The sequence below is a fragment of the Lissotriton vulgaris genome, chromosome 2_1, assembly GCF_964263255.1.
Source record: "Lissotriton vulgaris chromosome 2_1, aLisVul1.2, whole genome shotgun sequence".
Taxonomy (NCBI): domain Eukaryota; kingdom Metazoa; phylum Chordata; class Amphibia; order Caudata; family Salamandridae; genus Lissotriton; species Lissotriton vulgaris.
In genome coordinates, this window is record NC_141687.1 from 143,547,721 (window position 1) to 143,567,976 (window position 20,256).

Below are 20,256 nucleotides of genomic sequence, written 5' to 3' on the forward strand. Positions count from 1 at the left end.
CCACAAGACTTTATTGCCAGTATATGTTCTAACCAGCTGTCAAATATGTCTGCCAAGAAAATGTGTTCTGATTTATAAGGCAGCTGTGTTTAATCAATGCTTAATTTAAGATTTCACAGTCTGTAGATTAGCTAAATATTACAGCGGTAATTAACAACCTAATGTCACCGGTTCCTGCCATTCCTAAAGTGCTCAGTAGAGGAAATGGTATCCTGTAAATAACTTCATAAAAGAAGGCATTCAGTCCTGAAAATGGATGTGAGGTCAAAACAATGTTCTAAAAATCACGTTATCAACTCAGTATCTGAACGTATTTACAGTACAATTAATTACTTCCGATCTTTAATTTGAAACTGTCTATAAATGTGCAATGTTTAATTATTGATGGCATTTAGCATGTCAGATTTACAACCTGATCGACTCCTATACAAACATGAAGAACTTAGTTGATGTAACAACGCTGCATGATTTTATAAAATGCTCTAACAAGCGAGAATCATTGTTTTCCTTTAAACAGGGAAACCGTACGCTTGTTGCAGTGTAGGTTGTAAGCAAAAAAGGAGGTAATATCATATCATGTGCTATCACGCAATCTGTAAATATAAGAATTCTGCCATAGGTTTGCCACTGGAAAGCCATTTGGGGTCCTGTGTTTGAAGTGGTTAATCACAGAAAAACCCTTGGCACATTGGAAACCTTGCTCTCCATCTCAGTCCAGCCCTGGTTTCAGCACCACCATCATGATGCATTATGGCCCGCGTGGTCCAAGTCTTGTATGCTGGCTGGTGCCTTCTGGCGCCAAGTCCCAGTGCAGCCTTCATTCTATTGGTGCGTCTCTAGTTCCAAGCGCCTGGTTAGTTGTCACCTGGTTCTCAACCTGCAGCTGTGAACCTCCCCTGAGCTGCCACCTTTTTCTTTCTTTTGAGCTCAGGGCTCAGGGTTCGAGCAACTGTCCTAATGCAGAAAGTGCAGAAACCTGCTCTGCCTTGCAACTCTGCTAGAAGGCCTGTCCCTAGTTGCCGTGTGCCTTGCACTTTCACCGTTCTTTGGTTTCTTAGTAAACATTGTGGTTCTTTAGTTCGTCTGCCTCTGTTCCTGTACTTTGATTCTTTGCTCTGCTCGGTTTTTTCTGCCATGTATTCATATTCCTGTCCTGCATTCCATTGCTCCTTGTTCTTTCTGGGTACTTCCAGTCCTATTCTTTTTATATGCAGAATCCTTATCCTGTATTCCAGTGTTTCTTGTTCTGCCTGCATACTTCATTCATATTTTTTTTTCGTCAAAATCTTTTTATTGGTTTAAACAAAGGTTTAACAACTTTGAAAGCTCCACCAAGCTCTAACACATACCACGATCATCTGATAGCTACAGACGGTACACAGTTTCTTCACCAGTGCTTGGCAAAGTTATAAACGTTTCCAGGCGCTAACACCCCATTATCACCCTGTATATATTGTACAATCTACAAATTTCTTGTGTCGCCTAGGCACTATGATCGAGAGCTATTAACATAAACAAAACATAAGAAACACATAAAGAATCCTGTGGAATTCCATCTACCTGACCATGTGTGAATGTGGAGAGTGTGGGGCGGGTGTATCACTGCCAGGGGGGTCGCCAGGGCTTAACCCATCCAGTCAGGAAGGAGTGAGGGGGCCGCACACACAAGGGGTACTGCAAGAGCCCCACCAACCACAGCTACCAGGGGAAGAACCAGCAGGTCAGGCCAGTTATTATCATGTTTCATATAGGTACCCCAATATAGGCTCAGGTACTCACCTAACCTTTCACCTATATTCTCCCCTACCATTACACAGTTCATGGGACTACCCCTGAGGGTACCACTTCAGGTATAGAAACACCATATATTGCTGGGATAGGCTTAATAGAAAAAGGACTAACATGCTGACACACTGATGTGAGTCCCTGAGGTTCCTGCACGCATACACTCCAGCTCGCAGTGGTCTGACATCCCTCGCGGGGTGTCCATCTCAAGACCAAGATGGGGTACCACAGACTCTCACTTCAGGTAATAGGGTTGACTGTATCCTAGATGAAATCTTGGCTTTGGACCTACATACATGCTAGGTACACTTGGGTCCATCTAGTTATGGTTGCATAGTAGGAGTACGCATTATTACTGTCATGTATTTTTATACCTGCACTATGGTAGAAATCTAGCATCCTTTCACTCTGTTGGTGCTCATAATCATTTATGTCTGTTTCTGTCTAATGGTTGTTTCAGAACACCTGTTTCACACTAGAATGACGCTGGTTCTATAAATGCTTATTGAAAAACTTCCCCACCGTTTATTCAGTGTATCACTCTGAGACATAGTGAGCATGAGTGAAAAGTACTGTACTGTTTTCATGATCCCTGATTGGACAGAGTTGTCACATTCGATAGTTGCCAAGAACTAGTCTCTCCTTGGTAAGATGGGTTTCTAGTGGCACTGTGAGCTAGCTGGGATGCAGGCGAACATACTCAGGCGGGGGCGGGGGGTGACTGGAATCGTTCTGAACACCAATCCTGCAGTTTATGTTGTCTAAAAGTACAGATCCTATATAGGTTTATGGAAACTACACAACATTATGTTTGGAAGAGGTGAAGCACAGAGACAGCCTTACTAAATATAGCAGACGACATCCACAAATGAATGGATGCTGGTCGCTGCGGCCTGCTCATCCTCCTAGACCTCTCCGCAGCCTTCGACACGGTAGACCATAAACTTCTCATCAACACACTAAAACAACGGACAGGAGCAGACAGCATGGTGCTAAAATTGTTCACCTCTTTCTTTCATAACAGTTCTCAACAAACCAAAATAAATAACGCACTCTCCAATACCTCCACTATAACCAGAGGTGTCCCTCAGGGCTCAGTCCGCTCACCTACTCACTTCAATATCTACATGGAGGCCCTCACTACCATAATCAAACAAGCCAACATCACCTACCACGTTTACGCAGATGACATCCAGCTCTAGCTGGAAGTCTCCTTCCCCAGAAGACATATGCCGTCTCAAGAACGCTATAAAAAAATATGAAAAACTGGCTAGCACTCAACCACCTAAAACTTACCTAGATAAGACGGAAATCATTCTCCTCTCTAAGAATGGATTGAGCTTATGGACTCCTCAAACTTTGACCGTACCATATAAAAGGCTACCGCTATGAGTACCCACTTTGCTGGACCGGTTGTTGCCGTGGTCTTTCCTTCACGCCTGGACCCTTCCTTCCTTGCCAGCGCAGCTCCTCGCCGTGTGGTGCGAGGCGCTTTGAACAGAGAGGGGCGCCGTTTCCTGTAACTGGATTTCCTGCACTGGGGAGAAAGAACAGGCAGGCTCAGGGCTGCGAGCGGACCCGCAGGGACTCTAACTTCCAGGAGTCCCTGCGCGCGGTCAACCCTCTACACCTGGGTCGCTCTCCCTGACCGCCACGCCCCCTACCCCACCTTCTCCTCTATATTAGCGCACCGTGTTCCCGCTGCGCGGGAGCGCGCGGGAGGGCGCCGGGAGAAGCCCGGGACAAGGGCGGGACCGTTTGTGGCCGTTCGTGACCCGGAGTGACCGGACCGGGCCACCCCTCTAACCTGTGTGAGTCTCCATTTCTAAGGACTATGGCTGGCAGAGACAATAGGATCAAATCCTCCTTAACTGGTAGCCTGTCAACCGCCGGAGGTATGGAGAAATTCCTCATAAGGGCCAATAATATTATAGACAAGGAGATAGTCATACTGGAAAAGCGTTTGTCAACTGAACTCATCTCCCTTAAACGCTCATCCATAGGACCCCTTGCTAACGCTAAAACGCCCAATAGAAACAGCGATCATTCTGCTATTACGGAGACAATATCCCCGCCTAGAGAAGATCCTGGCCCCTTGGCTACCCTGGTTACCACAACTGACATTGTGGCTGACCCTAACTGTGTCCCCGTAAGCAATAATGTCTCCCTCTCATCCCACCTTGATGTGAGTACTACAGAGAATAAGAGCCAAGGAGAAAGAGAGGGTGCAGTTAGGAAACGGAAAAGAGTGTATAACAAGAAAGAAACTAAAACGGGAAGGGCTGTAAAATCTGCTAAGGTGCGGGAGGTACCACCCCAGACCACCACTAATCCCCCTGACGTCCACCTCCCGAATAGAGAAATATCCATGGAATGGGCCGTGGCCTTACTTAAATCAATCATATCCCCATTAGAGGCTAAACTGGATAGGCTATGCTCCAAAATATCCAATGTTGAGAAAACATCTGCCTCCATTTTAGCCACCCTTGGCAACCTCCAGAGCCAACATATCCCTCCGACTATCACAACCCCTTTGATCCCCGCTCCTCCCAACCCGCATCCGAATCAACTAAATATCCCCCCACCGAATACCTGCATACCAACCCATACCCCCCCTCAGCCCAATAATCCAACAGCCGATAATGTGGTGAGTCAACAACCAAGCCAATCTAACCCACCAGCTCATACGGTTGAGGGAAATCAGGGAGCACCGAGTGAGGTACACAATACCCCTAGACCTAGACGGCCTGATCTTCCACCGGAGGCAAATCGGTTTACTGTCATCTTAGCCGGAGTACCACCACTAGAAACAGGGGAATCAGAAACCTTTAGCTCCCTGAAAAATAAAGTAATAAAATGGCTCAACTGGAACAGACCACTCCCGGGCCACTTACACAACGAAATTATTATGGTCAGGAGGGTTCCTTGGATAGGCAAGACCCCTAAAAACATCAATGGGGACTGCCTAACCGTTAGTTTCAGAGACCCCCGCACAGTATCTCATATATGTGCAGGTTTCAATAGATCCTTTGATTCAACCATCCAGACCCTCCCTGTTTCCTATTTTTTTCCACCAACCAACACTCGCTACCAGCCGAGAAGAGGGGACTGGACCGTTGTGGAACGGAGGGGTAGGCAACGAGCGTATGATGCCAGACCACCTAGACAACCTCAATACGCACCTCAATTCCACCCCTTCATGGATCATAACCGCTTTGGTTGCTTAGATGGCCTAGAGGGAGTAGACTGACTACACCCCGTCTCTTCCTCCTTGGAGCCGACCCATGTCCTAGCTAATTCTGATGCCTTACCCATGGTTCATTTACCTACCCCTATCCCAGTTATCCTCACCAAACCGGTCCAGATTTCACCCGTTATGATCCTTACTACACAATGCTCGGAAACCATTCCCATCACTCCTACCCCAGCTACTCCTACTGAACCGGACCTGATCCCTCCAGATATGACCCATACTACACCTTCTATCTCAACTACCCACACTAATACAGTACAGGACCCAAGGCTTAAGGGATATTCATTGGTGAGCTGGAACATTGCTGGGTGGCGGCAAAAAGTTTCAGCCCTGGGTTGGAGGGAACACATTGTGGACTTTGACATTCTATGTCTGCAAGAAACGTGGTCAGTGGAAGATATTGTCTTCGATGGTTTTGTTTCATACAACTGTAATGCGGTAGAATCTGTAATGGGGAGGGCCAAAGGGGGATTGCTGATTTTATTGTCTGTACACCTCCCTATACATGTAAGGAAAAGCCATATAGTGGGGTCCCATTCGCAAATTTTGGAAATATCAGTAGGCAGGGACAGAAATCTATTGCTGATTAATCATTACAATAACATCTTTGACCCTTCCAGTATCACTGTAGTAGACGAACTCGAATCTGTCTTGGATTCCATTCTCTGCAATTCGACTGTATCCTATGATATTGTTTGGGGGGGAGATTTTAACATCAGAACTTGCCCTCTCTCATATTCAACTACATGTGGATACGATGGGGAAAATGGGGAAAATCTACTACACTTTTTACACTCTCCATATGGCACTTCCCTTAACAACCTGATGTTAAAATCTGATGTATCCATCCACCAACATGCTCCTGATAATGAGGGTAACCTGGCGCCCACCTTCACGGGGAGAAACACTACCTCTATCATTGATTTCCTGATCATCTCCAACCGGGTAGCTCCCCATTGTTCGGTCCCACAGATCTTAGACCTCGGCCTGAGTGACCACAATGCTCTTACTATGGTCATATACTGTGAGCTCCATAGGGATGTATTCTCCGGTAGGGTTGTTGACGACATTATCCCATGTAGACCAAATGGGACTCGCATCAAGTGGTGTGGGGAAAAATCAGAGAATTTATATTGTAGGGTGGTGAAAGCTGGCCTAAATACGATACTCAGTTGCCTTGATACGGAAGCCCCCCCAGAACAATCTGTAAATAACTTTGAGAAGTTGGGTACCATAATTAAGCAAACCCTCACCACAAAGAAGGCTAAAACTAGACGGGATATACAGGGTTGGTTTAACCAAGCATGTACAAGGGCATTAAAAGCCCTTAAACTTAACCTCTCCACAACCCCGAGAGACAGGGAAGCGGTCACATCTCTGAGGGCCAATTACAAAAATGAGCTCAAACTCAGGAAACAAGAACTAAGAGAAATAGCCTGGGAAGATCTGAGCAAAGCTGCAGCTCTCCGGGACAGCAAACTATTCTGGAGTACCATCAATAGCCCATTCCTGCAAAAAGAGGAATTCCCTGTTCTCACTGCCCAAGTTAGTGAAGATGGCTGGGTGTCCCACTTCTCAGGGATCTTTGATCCTATTGGAGAGTCAATTGCCAATTTCAATTCTATCTGCATTACCCCAGTTGAAACTCCGAGAATCATGATCCATGAGGTGGATATGGCAATAATGAATAGTAAAGGGGGAAAGGCTCCAGGCCCAGATGGGGTACCAATCGACCTATACAAATTCGATCCAGCCCTCTGGAGCCCATTATTGACCATAGCTTTTAACACTGCTATGGATAACAGGACTCCCTCTACCTGGGGTGAATCCATTATTATCCCAATCTATAAGAAGGGGGATAGAGGAGAGGCTAAGAACTACCGCCCTATCTCCCTTCTGGATTCCTCACTAAAAATCTTGAGTAGGGTCCTGTTAGCACGTTTGGAAGATTGGGCCCTAGATAACCATATTCTTGCCCCATCCCAATATGGCTTTAGGAAGGGCCTTGGTACGATCGAACAATGTATCAACTTGAACCTTTTAATAGGGAAGTATACCAAGGCCAAGCCGGGATCACTATTTTTGTGTTTCGCAGATCTTTCAAGCGCATTTGATCTGGTCGACCATGCCCTGTTATGGACAACTTTACTGGGTATGGGAGCCCCCCCTGATATTATCCATTTTTAGCCACACTTTACTCAAACCTATCTGCCCAAATCCGCTATGGTCCAGAGGGGGAGTGCACACGAAAGATTAGAGTAAGATCTGGCATTCGACAGGGTTGTGTATTAGCCCCGTTGCTTTTTTCGCTCTTCATTAACTCGGTTGAGCAAGAATTAAAGCAAATCCATGCTGATGCCCCCCAAGCAGGAGGCAACCCCATACCGGTATTACTCTATGCCGACGATACGGTCCTACTTTCCAGGACCCCTATAGGCCTTCAAAAACTGATGGACGGGTTCTATGATTTTATACAGAGAAGGAAACTTAAAATCAATAACTCCAAAACGTTTGTCATGGTGTGTGGGAAAAAGATGAAACTTTTTAAACCCTTCTGTTTTAAGGAAAACCATATTGCAACTGTTACCAATTTTTGTTATTTGGGTGTTACTTTTAATGACAGAGGATCGTGGGCTCCAGAGGAGACTAATGTCAAAGCCAGAATGGGGAAAGCATCCTCAGGCGTCTTCCGCTTTGCCTCCAAAGTAGGAAGCCGCCGTATTGTTGATATGCTGACTATATACAAACACAGATGTACCTCGATAGCATTGTATGGTTCGGGGGTGTGGGGACACTGCAATGCCAGGGCCCTGCAAATTGAAGAAAACAAGTTCATCAAACGGCTGCTTTGTCTTCCCTCCTCGGCATCTACTGTTTTAACTCACTTGGAACTAGATTTGGATTACCTGTCCGATCTTACCGGACTAAGGCCATTGCTGGTATGGAAATCCATTTTCACCAAGATGGAAACTGCATTTACCAAAGATATCATCAAGGACTGCTTACTCTTGGATAAAGTTTTAAGTATTCCATGGTTAAAATATGTAGCTTCGACTGTCAGGGACCTGTTTGACATGGATTTATGTAACGACCCCACCTGTTTGAATTCTCTAAGCAAACAGGAACTAAAAAATGACTATCTTAGGGCGAAATCGGATGTGCGAAGTTATGCTACTAGAGAATATTCCACACATATTTTTCACTTGTCATTGAAAGATGATAGCTGTGGTATTCCTATGTACCTTAATGTCATCCACAGACAGTCTCACCAGTTTGTTCTCTCAAGACTGAGATTAGGTATAGTACATAACCTGGTTGCCTTCCCAACAATGAAATCTCACCCAGTTACTCCTTGTCCGTGTGACGGTTTTACCAAACAAAGCACATCGCACTTTTTACTACTCTGTCCTTTGTATAAAGCGCAACGCATTTGTTACCTCAAGCCTATGTTCCTTAAATATTCCATGTATACCACCGGTAACGCCATGAGGCTTCTTTTTTCACTTTCAAGCCCTGATATATGTTTTTTTACTGCCACTTTTATTCTGAAATCTGTTAGAGCTAGACTTAGTATGGTTTTCCCGTAGATTTATGTGCAGCGACCCCCACACCATGTGACAAGGCTATCCCTGTTTATCATTTTGTGAATCATGTATATGTAATGTTTTTAACTGTATACTTTTATGATGTTTTTTAAACATTCGAATAAAGTTATAAACTGAGTACCCACTACAAACTAAAACTACTCAACAAAAGCAAACCCTTCCTCCCTTCAAATGATCTCAAGACCGCAACGCAAGCCCTGGTTCTATCCAGACTAGACTACGGAAATGCCACCCTCACAGGCACAGAGAAATCCCGCCTAGCCCCCATGAGAACAACTCTAAATGTAGCTGCAAGGATGGTCACTGGAGCAAAAAGACACAATCATATCTCACCCTCCTTGAAAAACCTCAAATGGCTCCCCATTGAAGCTCACTGCCAGTTAAAAACTGCTTGTCTCACCCACAAAGTCCTTCACGCTGGCAACCCAGCCTACCTTGCAGCCAAGCTCACCAAGGTAGGCCAGGCGAAAAACCTGAGGAGCACCAACAACCTACTTCTCATCCCCCCAAAGAGACTCAATCAAAAAGCCCTGATGTGCTCCTTTTTGGGAAATGCCCCCCAAATCTGGAACTCCCTACCAGCAGATCTCAGAACCAACCCCTCCTTCGTGACCTTAAAATAAAAACCTCAAGGATCTCCTCCTCGCTCAACACCTCTATCCTTTGGACAATTTCACTGCAGTGCCTTCCCATAGACTCTCCTTTTTGCTCTGTCTGTCTGCTATCTCTGATTCACCTGTGTACATGCTGTAAAGCGCTCTGATAAAACTCTCTAAATAAGGGTCCTAAAAAACTCTCTAAATAAGGGTCCTTCGTCTAGGGCTAGAGACAAAGAGCAGGAAGCCTTCCGACAGGTACTTCACCAGTGGACTCCAAATATTAAAAAAAGCCCTTTCGGGAGTCTGTTAGGATGTCCGCCATTCGTTCCAGGGCTAGGGATCACCATAGTCGGGCATGCCTTTGAATGAGAGAGGGGGCATCGGGCTTCTTCCAGTCTGCAGCATCTGCCATTTTAGCTGCCCCAGACTTAACCACATAATAGAGCGGTCCTCTTGGGTTTGTTGCTTTAGGCTTGGGCCCCGCACTCCCAAGAGAACATGCTCCAGAAAGTCCAGGATGGGGTATCCAGAATCTGTTTAATTTGAGATAGGATTTCCTTCCAGAAGGGTTGAATGGAGGGACAGTCCCACCATATGTGGCGGAAGTCACCTAATGAGCCCACAACCCCGCCAGCATCTTTCTGAGGTGTTAGGAAAGAGCGTTTGTAGCCTCTCAGGACGCAGGTACCAATCAAACATAATTTTGTAATGGGCTTTCCTCAGAAACATGGAACGGTTGTACTTAGCAATTTCTTTATAGAGGGAGCTCCATTGCTTGTCTGCTAGAGGGGGAGGGAGTCGGGCATCCCAAAATCTTCTTTGCTGTTGGACCTGAGATGGGCCCAGCGAGAGAAGGAGTGCGTAACGGAAAAAGATGCAGCCCCTTAGTCGTGCCCCCCCGCCTGGACAAATCTCTCTATTGGGAGCAGGTCCGTGGTTGCTGCCAAGCGTATCTGGGATTGCTGTACCCAATGTTTTAGTTAGTAGTAGCAGAATTGTTCTGTAGGTGGCAGTCTAAAGGTTGTGGCACAGTCTGTAAAAAAGTGTAGTTCTCCTCTGTAGAAGAGATCAGACAGCATAAGGCATCTGCCCTCCCTCCATCAGTCAAAGGGGCCTTTTGTTATTGTTGTGGGGAAGGCGGGATTAAAATGGATGGGCATTTAAGGGGACTGACAAGTCGTCAGGGACAATGTCTTGGTGGCGATATCCCACGCCTTAAGTGTAAAAATCCATATTTTGTAAAGTGCAAACTACTCACTCTTACGGGTCTCAAGGCGCTGGGGGCCATCATGGAAATTAAGTGAGTTATTGCCCAGAGTCACATGGTGCTGAGCTGAGTTGCCGCCGGAGCCGGGGATCGAACCGTGATCCTTGTGCTCAGAAGTCAGCTGCCCTGGTCGCTGCACCAGACCTCTCCACTAGAGTAGCAGCTATAGGGATGCTAAGATAAACATTTTAGGCCTGTCTTGTGTTGGTTTCTAGGGCATGTCCCATATGGTTCGGTCCATATGGAGCCAGTGTTTGTCTGAGGCTTTGAGAGACCAGTCCGCCAGGGCACGTATTTGTGCAGCTCTGTAGTACAGAGGGAAATCCTGAAGGTAAAGTCCCCCCATTAGGCGCAGCCTAGTCAGTAGTCGATGAGATAGGCAGGCCCTACACACCTGCCAGATACATTTTGTTGTCATTCCTTTCAACTCAGTGAACAGTTCTCTGTCAACCTGAATTGGGAGACCCTGAAAGAGATTGAGGAGGCGGGGCAGCACATTCATTTAGATCACGTTTATTTGACCCACCCAGGTTATATATGTGGAAGCCCATTTTTTAAAGTCTGATTTAATCTGCCGAAGGAGGGGAGGAAGTTCGCTTTATAAAGGTCTTCGGGATTAAGAGTTATTTCGATGACCAAATACAAAGGCATAACTTTCCCTTTGACCTCTGCTAGTGTCAGGCAACCATGACAAAATAGCACACTTAACATTTATAAAGGTGAGCATGTGCACTGCTTGGCAAATCAATGCGAGTGCAATGAGGACTTTGCAGCACCCACACAGGCACTTCCGTGGATTCTGCTGCTCGGAGTCTTACTGTGAGGGAATCAGACGGAGCTAACAGCAAGCTTCCAGTGTTGTAAGAGCTCCTGTGGCCCTTGGAACAATATTAGTGGTGTAGTCGGTGCAATATTCCATCCCACCTCTGGGCCAGGTGCACTGCAGCGGCTTCACAACTAGTAGCTATGCCCCGCAGGTGCCCAAGATATCCACACAGGGTGAATTTACATTCAACAAATCTAAATCTCCTGGGTTAAAAGGTACACTGCATAACAGCTGAGGTTGTTGGTTTTGTTAGGATCCGCAACAGCTGAAGCTGTAACAGGAGTCTACTAACCAATAGTGTGAGTCCTATAATGCTAGACTGGAATTAATGGCTTTTCAAAACTGTAAGCTACTTGTCCCAATATACTATGGTGTGATCTAGCTTTGTTGAATGTCGATTTAGATTCCGGATGCATTTCCGGATTCATGCCCTTATGTAGGTACATTTCACATTGCCCTTATATAGGCATAGATATCCAGTCCTTATTTAGGCATAGTCCATGCTATCCAAATAGAGGCATGGCTACTTCCATCCGTTCATCAACTTCACAACGATTTCTTGGAAAACCAGACTCTTAAGCAGTTAGGGCCTTCCCCTTGCTTGGATATTGATTTCTCCAAGAACTCATTTATTATGCATGAACATCTATTCCTTAGGGGTTCATTCATGACGTTCATATGCCCAACTTTACGTCAATACTGGCATTCTTAAACAACTTTAAGGTATAAACATACCTTCACTTGCCATGGCAAAACACGGTGTGGTTCGGTGCAGTTCGACTACCTACTTGCACGATGCAGCTCGCCACAGCAAGTCCCGAAGGAAGCCAACTCTCCAGCTGACGCACTGACTAGACGCTGTCATCCCCCTGCCGAGAATGCAGCTCCAGTGTTTCTGACTCCCCTTGCGGGGTGTAGGGAAATCAATTCTCCAGAAAGATACCAACCTCTCTCATTCTAAGGTGTGGAGCTGATTAGAACCTAGAGAAACCTTTGGCTATTCTTGGCAAAACTAAACTATAGCTAAAACAGCACCTACTGCTTCCCTCGTACTAGACCTAGATTGGGAACACTGGGGTAGGCGTATTTTAGAAGCACCAGTTGAGTATTTTAGCCTGTGTTATTTTGTATGTATTTTTATATATGTCATAGCAACAGACAATGCTATTACAGTATTATTTTATATTTCTGTCTAACGATTGTAGGAGTTCATATCTCATCAATGAGAAATAAGACTGTTCAATAAACCCTTTTATTGAAACGCTTGTCTTACTATTTCTATGCAACTCTGTAGAAACGAAGCATGCACGATTGACTGAGTGAACTAGTTATCTATTGTTTCCACGACTCTGAAGATATTGTTCCGGTTCTAGGGGAAACAAAGTTGTCTTGTTTATACAGTTGTAAGAGACTAATCCCTTCTTGTTTATTCCAGAAAGTTTCTAGTGACCTGTGAGTTAGCTGGCACACACACAATTAAGTTTAATATACTAGACTAGCAGCCCGTCCCGACGTTGTCCGGGTACGAATTGCTGCCGGCCAGTAGTATATTGTTTTGTAGGATTTCGTTTAGATAGCATTTCTTATCTGTGACAGGCCTGTGAACCGCTCCGATTCACAGTGCACTGCTGATGCACTTGAGTGTGCGTTCAGTAGTGTGTAAACTCAAGTTTCCCTACTTTATTTTTCCTTGCAATATTATATAGCTCGAACTCAACAACATGGCATGAGCACAATTTACTTTACAGAAGAACACATTCATTTGTGGTAGGCACGGGGAGACAAAGCGATTTGCCTGGAATCACAGGATGTTGAACTGATGCTGAGATTCGAACGTAGCTCCTCAGCTCTAAAGTTCGCAATTCTAGAACTTGTGGCGGGAGGTGTGTCTAAAAGTGTATGTCGTGCTGGCCATCAATGAGAGAGACCTGTGCATTTTTCAAATGGGTGGTGAAAAAATATGAGTATGTTGCTGGAGATGTGGGCCGCCGTGCCACCAATTTACTTACCGGGGGAGGGTAAACACCCATTATTCCGCAACTTTCTTTCCGCATACCATCACTCCGCATACTTTCAGTACGAAAGTACCATGACTCCGCAATGCCATTATAACGCATGGCATTACATTTTATATGCTTTTACCACGCATACATTAACAATGAAATTCGTTGTAAATGCATTAATGGTAAAAGCATGTTTTTTGTAATGTTTGGATAAGGTATGTATGGGTATAGGGGTATATGTTTTGGGGTACTGAGGTATATGTTTTGGGGTGTTTGGGTATTTTAAGGGTTCAGATATAGTTTTGGGTTATGGGGTACCGGAGTAGTTTTAGGGTTTAGGGATAGGTATGGGTTTTGGGGTACAGGGGTATTTTTAGGGTTCAGGGCTAGGTTTGGGTTTTGGGGTATAGGGGAATTTTTAGGGTTCAGGGATAGGTTTGGGTTTTGGGGTACAGGGGTATTTTAAGGGTTCAGGGCTAGGTTTGGGTTTTGGGGTACAGAGGTATTTTTAGGGTTCAGAGCTAGGTTTTGGGGTACAGGGTTATTTTAGGGTTCAGGGGTAGGGTTGGGTTCTGGGGTACAGGGTTATTTTTAGGGTTCGGGCTAGGTTTGGGTTTTGGGGTACATAGGTATTTTTAGGGTTCAGGGGTAGGTTTGGGTTGTGGGGTACAGGGGTATTTTAAGGGTTCAGGGCTAGGTTTTGGTTTTGGGGTACATAGGTATTTTAGGGTTCAGGGGTAGGTTTGGGTTTTGGGGTACAAGGGTGTTTTAAGGGTTATGGGGTAGGTTTGGGTGTTAGGGTACAGAGGTATTTTTAGGGTTCAGGGGTAGGTTTGGGTTTTGGGGTACAGGGGTATTTTAGGGTTCAAGGGTAGTTTTGGGTTTTGGGGTACAGGGTTATTTTTAGGGTTCAGGCCTAGGTTTGGGTTTTGGGGTACAGGGGTATTTTTAGGGTTCAGGGGTAGGTTTGTGTTTTGGGGTACAGGGGTATTTTAAGGGTTCAGGGCTAGGTTTGGGTTTAGGGGTACAGGGGTATTTTAGGGTTCAGGGGTAGGTTTGGGTTTTGGGGTACAGTGGTATTTTTAGGGTTCAGGGCTAGGTTTGGGTTTTGGAGTACAGGGGCATTTTTAGGGTTCAGGGGTAGGTTTGGGGTTTGGGGTACAGGGTATATTTATAGGGTTAAGATGGGTTAGTGTTTAAGGGTGTTGGGGTATTTTAAGGAGTAAGGGTGGGTTATGATTATGAGGCGCAGAGGTATTTAAAGGGATCAGGGTAGGATTAGCACACGATATGAGACATGGCATGAAGCGCAGAACGTACCACACTCCCCCAGCGTTTGTCACGCCCCCATCACACGCCCACAGCACAACGCAGACACGCCCACAAGGGACTACTTTGCTGGCACGGTTCTTTTACCTTTTAAATGTATATGGTGGGCGTCTGCATAGCCTATGTCCTTCTGCTGCAACTGCCCTTTCAAACGCTGTATTGGGTGTTCTGATTGGTGCTGTGGTTCCTGAGATTACCCGCCTCAAAGGTTTGGGCTCTCTCTTTATTATATTAGTATGGATAGAGACATACTGACTTCAGTCCTATGTCAAATTTATAGTGTATATTATGCCAATGCACAAAGCCTATTGGGAATATAGGAACTACACTACAGCTTTATGATGCTATGTTCTTATAGTATCCAAGTTACACAATAGAAGTGATAGTGATGATAAATACGTTTGCAAAAAGGAATGTTACAAATGGCAATCAGATTAACAGTTACATGTTCACGGATATGTAATTTCAATAAAGTGTTTTCTACCAACATTTGATCTGTATCTTAGCAGAAACAATAAAGCATGCTTATAGAAAATGTACAGAATTATAAATTAGAAGAGAATCTTTTCATCTGCCCCAATCTTACTTGATATCTCATCAATATCTGGAACGCTGTTGCTTAGCACAAGACCACTCATGTGTTTCCGCAGGTACTGAGACAAAGCGGTTGGTACACGGTCAGGACGCAAGGCGCGTAATATCAGCAGCTTGTGAAAGTCCAAGGAGGTGTCCTGGTCAGGATGACCGGAAAACCTGAGAAGGTCATCTTCAAGAATGAAAAAAAAATCACTGTTAGATTCTAGCTACAGCTTTTTCATTACCAGCAAAATGGCAGTCAAGTCAAAAGCATTTGTTTGGGAATCCTAAATTCCACTGAATGTACACATAACTCATTCCATTTATCTACACATATTCAGAAATGAGTCTTGAGAAATAGTTTCATATAAGAGAAAAGGCGTGTATATCATGTTATATTATCAAATTGTGCAGGATAATGTCCCTGAAATTATTACAAATTTCCTCCGAAATAATCATCAATCATCTTGCATTTTCTTTCTGCACAAATATTCATTACCGAAAGGTAAAACTGGCGTTTTTGTAACATTTATAACTGCATAGCTCATGTCACAGCTTTCTATCTCCTCTCTTGTAATGAAGGAACAAAGAATCTTCCATATGATCTTCATTTAGCAAGAATAAGGTAGGAACAATAGTGTAGGGAATCTGGTCATCTGCCATCAAATAAACATATATATATGTATTATTGAGGGTTTTTCCCCCATTTTCGTTCATAGGTTGTAACCAAAAAATGGAAAGCGGCGACCACTCGGTCCCCCCGAACGTATGGTTGGGTGCCCCGATCCCCCCGGGAAACCATTTTGGGCGGGAGGCGTGGCTCGGCTGGTATGCCCGAAGTGGCGTAGCCGGGGCGCGCCCTTTCCCGCCCAGGAGGGGTTGTCCTAGACACCCGCATAGAAGACCACGCCCAGTAGGCGTACCGGAGGAGGGTCCCCGCCCTCCAGCAGAAGAATAAATAGAGCGGGAATCCGAAGAAGCGTCCTCTTGTTCCTGTGCTCTGAAGGCTGCACCAACTCGTTGCTCGTGAGCCCTCGACGGAACAAGCGGCAATTTTGAGAACTTGTAATCTTGTTGTTTCTCTTTCAGTTATTTGGAGTTCGAAGGATCCAGGACCTCGTTGATCAACTAGAGCAGAGTACTCGAAGCCATGGCCGGCAAGAAAGCAGGAAAGGGCTCCGAGATGGAGAAGGTATTGCGCCATTTGTCGAACCGAATGGCGAGCATGGACCGAAAGCTCGGAAAAGTTGACTCGATCGGTCGAGGTTAAGAAAGAGTTAGCGGCCCAGAACAACTCAGGCCGTCCTAAGAAGGTAATAGGCCCGGCCTTGCCGGGAGTCGTCCCTGAGGGTAGAGGGAAGCGTGTTAAGAGGAGGGCGGTTTCTGGGGAGGTTCCGGTTCCTGAGGTACCCCCAGTCGCCCCCATCACACCGGCGGACAGCCCGGTACCAAACCCAGATATAGGTTTACCGATCCCGGTTGTAATTACTCCTGTTAACGATGAGGAGGTGCCCTCCGAATTGGCCATTCAGTTAGCGGCGGTGTTGCCATGGCTCAAGAAGAAAGCGGGGGGGCAGTGGCCGCGGGGGACCCGGCCGAGGAGGCTAGACTAATAATCGAGCAATTGCGGCAGTGGAGAGAGGCCGCGACGGCGAATGTTCCTCTTGTTCCCCCACAGGTGGCGCCGGGAGGACCTGCGGTTAGCCGGGAAAAGGTGGCAGACACAACGGCCGAACCTGGTAAGCACACATTGCCAATGGCAGGGGAGGGTTCATTACCTTCAAGGCGCGAAAGGGTGGCACAGCACATCCCTATGGCCACAAAAGAACTGATATGGGGGGAGAAATATGTGAATATGTTTTCCTTATTGACTGACCATCGCGAGATGGAATACGCAAAATCCCAGAAAGATTTATGGCACCCCAGTGTATGGAGCGCCAAGATGGCGGAATTCAGGGTTGATGAGACGGTAGCAAATTGGGTGAAGGCCTTTTCCATATTTACGGCAGTCATGGGGGAACGGAAGCCTGAAATCATGACCGAGTTGACTTGTTATCAGAATAGGATTATGGATTTTTATACCATGTATGAGGGGGATGAATGGAAAGGTTACGATATGAAATTCCGAAAAGCGAAAGAGTTTGATGCTACTTTGACCTGGGATTGCCTCGACTCGGTGTCATGGCACAAGCAGCTCCTGCCTGGGGCGGCAGGTACGTCCTCGCTGGGCGGGAGCGGGTCGGGGTCAGCTCGCCAAAAGCCCGCGGTGCCCTTTCGAGCGGGCGCCGGTGGGGACTATCAGTCCAAGACCGGCGGGAATGTCGGCAAGCGGGGGGTTTGTTGGGGCTTCAATAAAGGCAACTGTAACAGGCCCCAGGGAACATGTAGGTTCAAGCATGTGTGTGCGGGCTGTGGGAACTCCTCACACCCGGAGAGTAGCTGTAGATCTAAAAACAGCGGAACGGGAGGAAAAGGGGGGTCTAAGCAAGAGTGAGGTGATACTTTGTAACCGATTGCCTACACCTGTCGATATCATGGCTCTGACTCCTTGGTTGAACAAATACCCTGATCAGGTATCCGCCGGGGTGTTGAGGAAGGGATTCCTATATGGCTTCAACATCCCGGTGGGGGATTTTCGGGGGGACTCTTTTTGTAAAAATCAGTTATCTGTCCAACACAACCCAAGCGTAGCTGCAAAGAAGATTTCAAAAGAAGTCTGCTTGGGGCGGGTGGCGGGGCCTTTTCATCGCCCGCCGGTGGTGGATTTCATGTGTTCCCCGTTAGGGGTGGTCCCGAAGAAAGACCCTGGGGAGTTTAGACTCATTCACAACTTGTCTGCCCCAAGGAGTTCCTCGGTGAACGAAGCCATTGACCCCGACGTTTGTTCAGTGCGGTACGCATCGTTCGATGATGCCGTGGCCATGTTAAATCACCTGGGCCCCGGTGCGCTGATGGCGGAATCAGACATCGAATCGGCATTCCGGTTGCTCCCGGTACACCCACAGGATCAGCGCTTGCTAGGTTTTGCAATTCAGGGGAGTTATTACATGGATAAATGCATGCCGATGGGTTGCTCCATTTCTTGTGCCTATTTTGAAATGTTCAGCTGTTTTTTAGAGTGGGCATTCACCGAGGCCACGGGCCATCAGCATGTGATGCACTATCTAGATGACTTCTTGTTTTTGGGTGCAGCCGGCGATACGAAATGTGCGCAGGCGCTACGGGACTTCTGCATCTTCATGCGGGAGTTCGGAGTCCCACTGGCACCAGGTAAGACGGTCGGACCATCTACTTCACTGGCGTTTCTGGGAATTGAGCTCGATTCGGTGGAAGGATGTTTCCGTTTACCGATGGAAAAGGTGGCCAAATTTAGGGCTTCCCTGATACAATGCCTGGGCAAGGAGAAAGTGACCCTGCACCAGTTACAGCAAACAGTGGGTCAGCTTAACTTTGCCTTGAGGGTGATACCAATGGCCCGCCCCTTCTCACGCTCTATTGCACAAGCTATGGTTGGTCTCCAGGAGGGACACCACCGTATGAGACTGTCGGCAGAGGTTCGCCAGGATATGCGCATTTGGTTGGCATTTCTGGCGGACTTCAACGGTTAAGTTGTGTGGAACAAGCCGCCAGCATCTTCGGATGAACTAGGTTTGTGGACTGACTCAGCTGGGAGCGTGGGATTTGGCGCCATTTTTGGTAACCGATGGTCGGCGCAAGTATGGCCGACGTGTTGGCACTCCAGCGGTCTGACAGGTAACATTGGATTTTTGGAGCTATTCCCCATTTGGGTTGCTCTGATGGCATGGCCAGACGACTTCAGGGACCGCTCGGTGGTGTTTTGGTCTGATAATATGACTGTGGTTGAGTGCATTAACCAGCAGGCTGCCCGCTGCAAGTGGATCTTGAGATTATTAAAAGAAATCGTATTACGTTGCATGAGGTTGAATGTGCAGTTCAGGGCAAAACATGTGCCAGGCGTACTGAATTATGCAGCTGATGCACTCTCTCGTTCACACATGCAGGCTTTCAGGGGCTATTTACCCACAGCGGACCTAGTGGCGGCACCGTTCCCCGAAGCACTATGGCTAATCGGTGCCCCGGATTACAAGACCTCGTGGCAGCCAGCTTAGCGCCCAGGACGAGGAAGGCATACGAAGGAGCGTTTCGTTCCTACTGCACTTTTTTGGGTCCATCAGGGAAACAGAGCTGGGGTCAGGAGGACTCCTTCCTGGGGTTCCTGGTTGCGCTGCACAGAAGAGGCTGATCAGCGGCAACGGCCAATAGACAAAGGGCGGCCATTTCGTTCATGGCGCAGGTGCATGGCATAGGAGACCCGACAGATTCCTTTTTGGTTAGGAAGGCACTCCGCGGCTGGCAACGCCTCGAGGGTTGCAAGCAGGATACGAGGCGCCCGATTGGTTTAAATAGATTGTCTCTACTTTTAGCGAAGCTAGATGAGACGTGCTCCTCCCTTTACGAAGCAGTTCTGCTCCGGGCAGCTTTCGTCTTGGCATTCCATGGGGCGATGCGGGTGAGCGAACTGGCCGCAAGGAACAAGAAGGATATTGAGGGAGGCCTGGGCAGGGATCCCGTCCAAATAAGGGGTGATTCGATGGTAATCTCGATAGCCAGGTCCAAGACTGACCAGGGAGCCATGGGTGATAGTGTTATCGTCCCCCACTTGTCCGATAAAATGCGTAGAGGAATACGTGGCATTAAGGAAGGCTACATGGGGGGGGAGCTTGCTGAGGCACAAGGATGGCACCCCACTGACGAGATGACATGATCCCCAGGAAGAGTTGGCGGGGGGGCATTTCAGTGTCAGCGTTGAACCACTCTGTGAAAAGGGTTAACAATAAAATAGGAAAATTGTTTCGCTCAGCGCAGTTGCATAGCATTCCTCACGGGTGTATTCGGGGTGATCACATGTATCTGAATGATGGGGTTCACCTGTCCAGGGAGGGAAATGATTTACTCATAGAAGACTTCATAGCCTGGCTAAGGGGTTTGAGG

The 20,256-nt window shown here is 46.8% G+C and overlaps 1 protein-coding gene across 1 annotated transcript in view; it reads right to left on the reverse strand.

The window, feature by feature from the left end:
• Positions 1-20,256, reverse strand: part of LOC147729701 (dynein axonemal heavy chain 17-like) — a 1,258,223-nt gene that overhangs the window by 378,728 nt on the left and 859,239 nt on the right. The window contains exon 38 of the mRNA XM_086954021.1: positions 15,254-15,433. Coding sequence (XP_086810147.1) covers positions 15,254-15,433 — 180 coding nt within the window. The remainder of the gene's footprint in view (positions 1-15,253; positions 15,434-20,256) is intronic.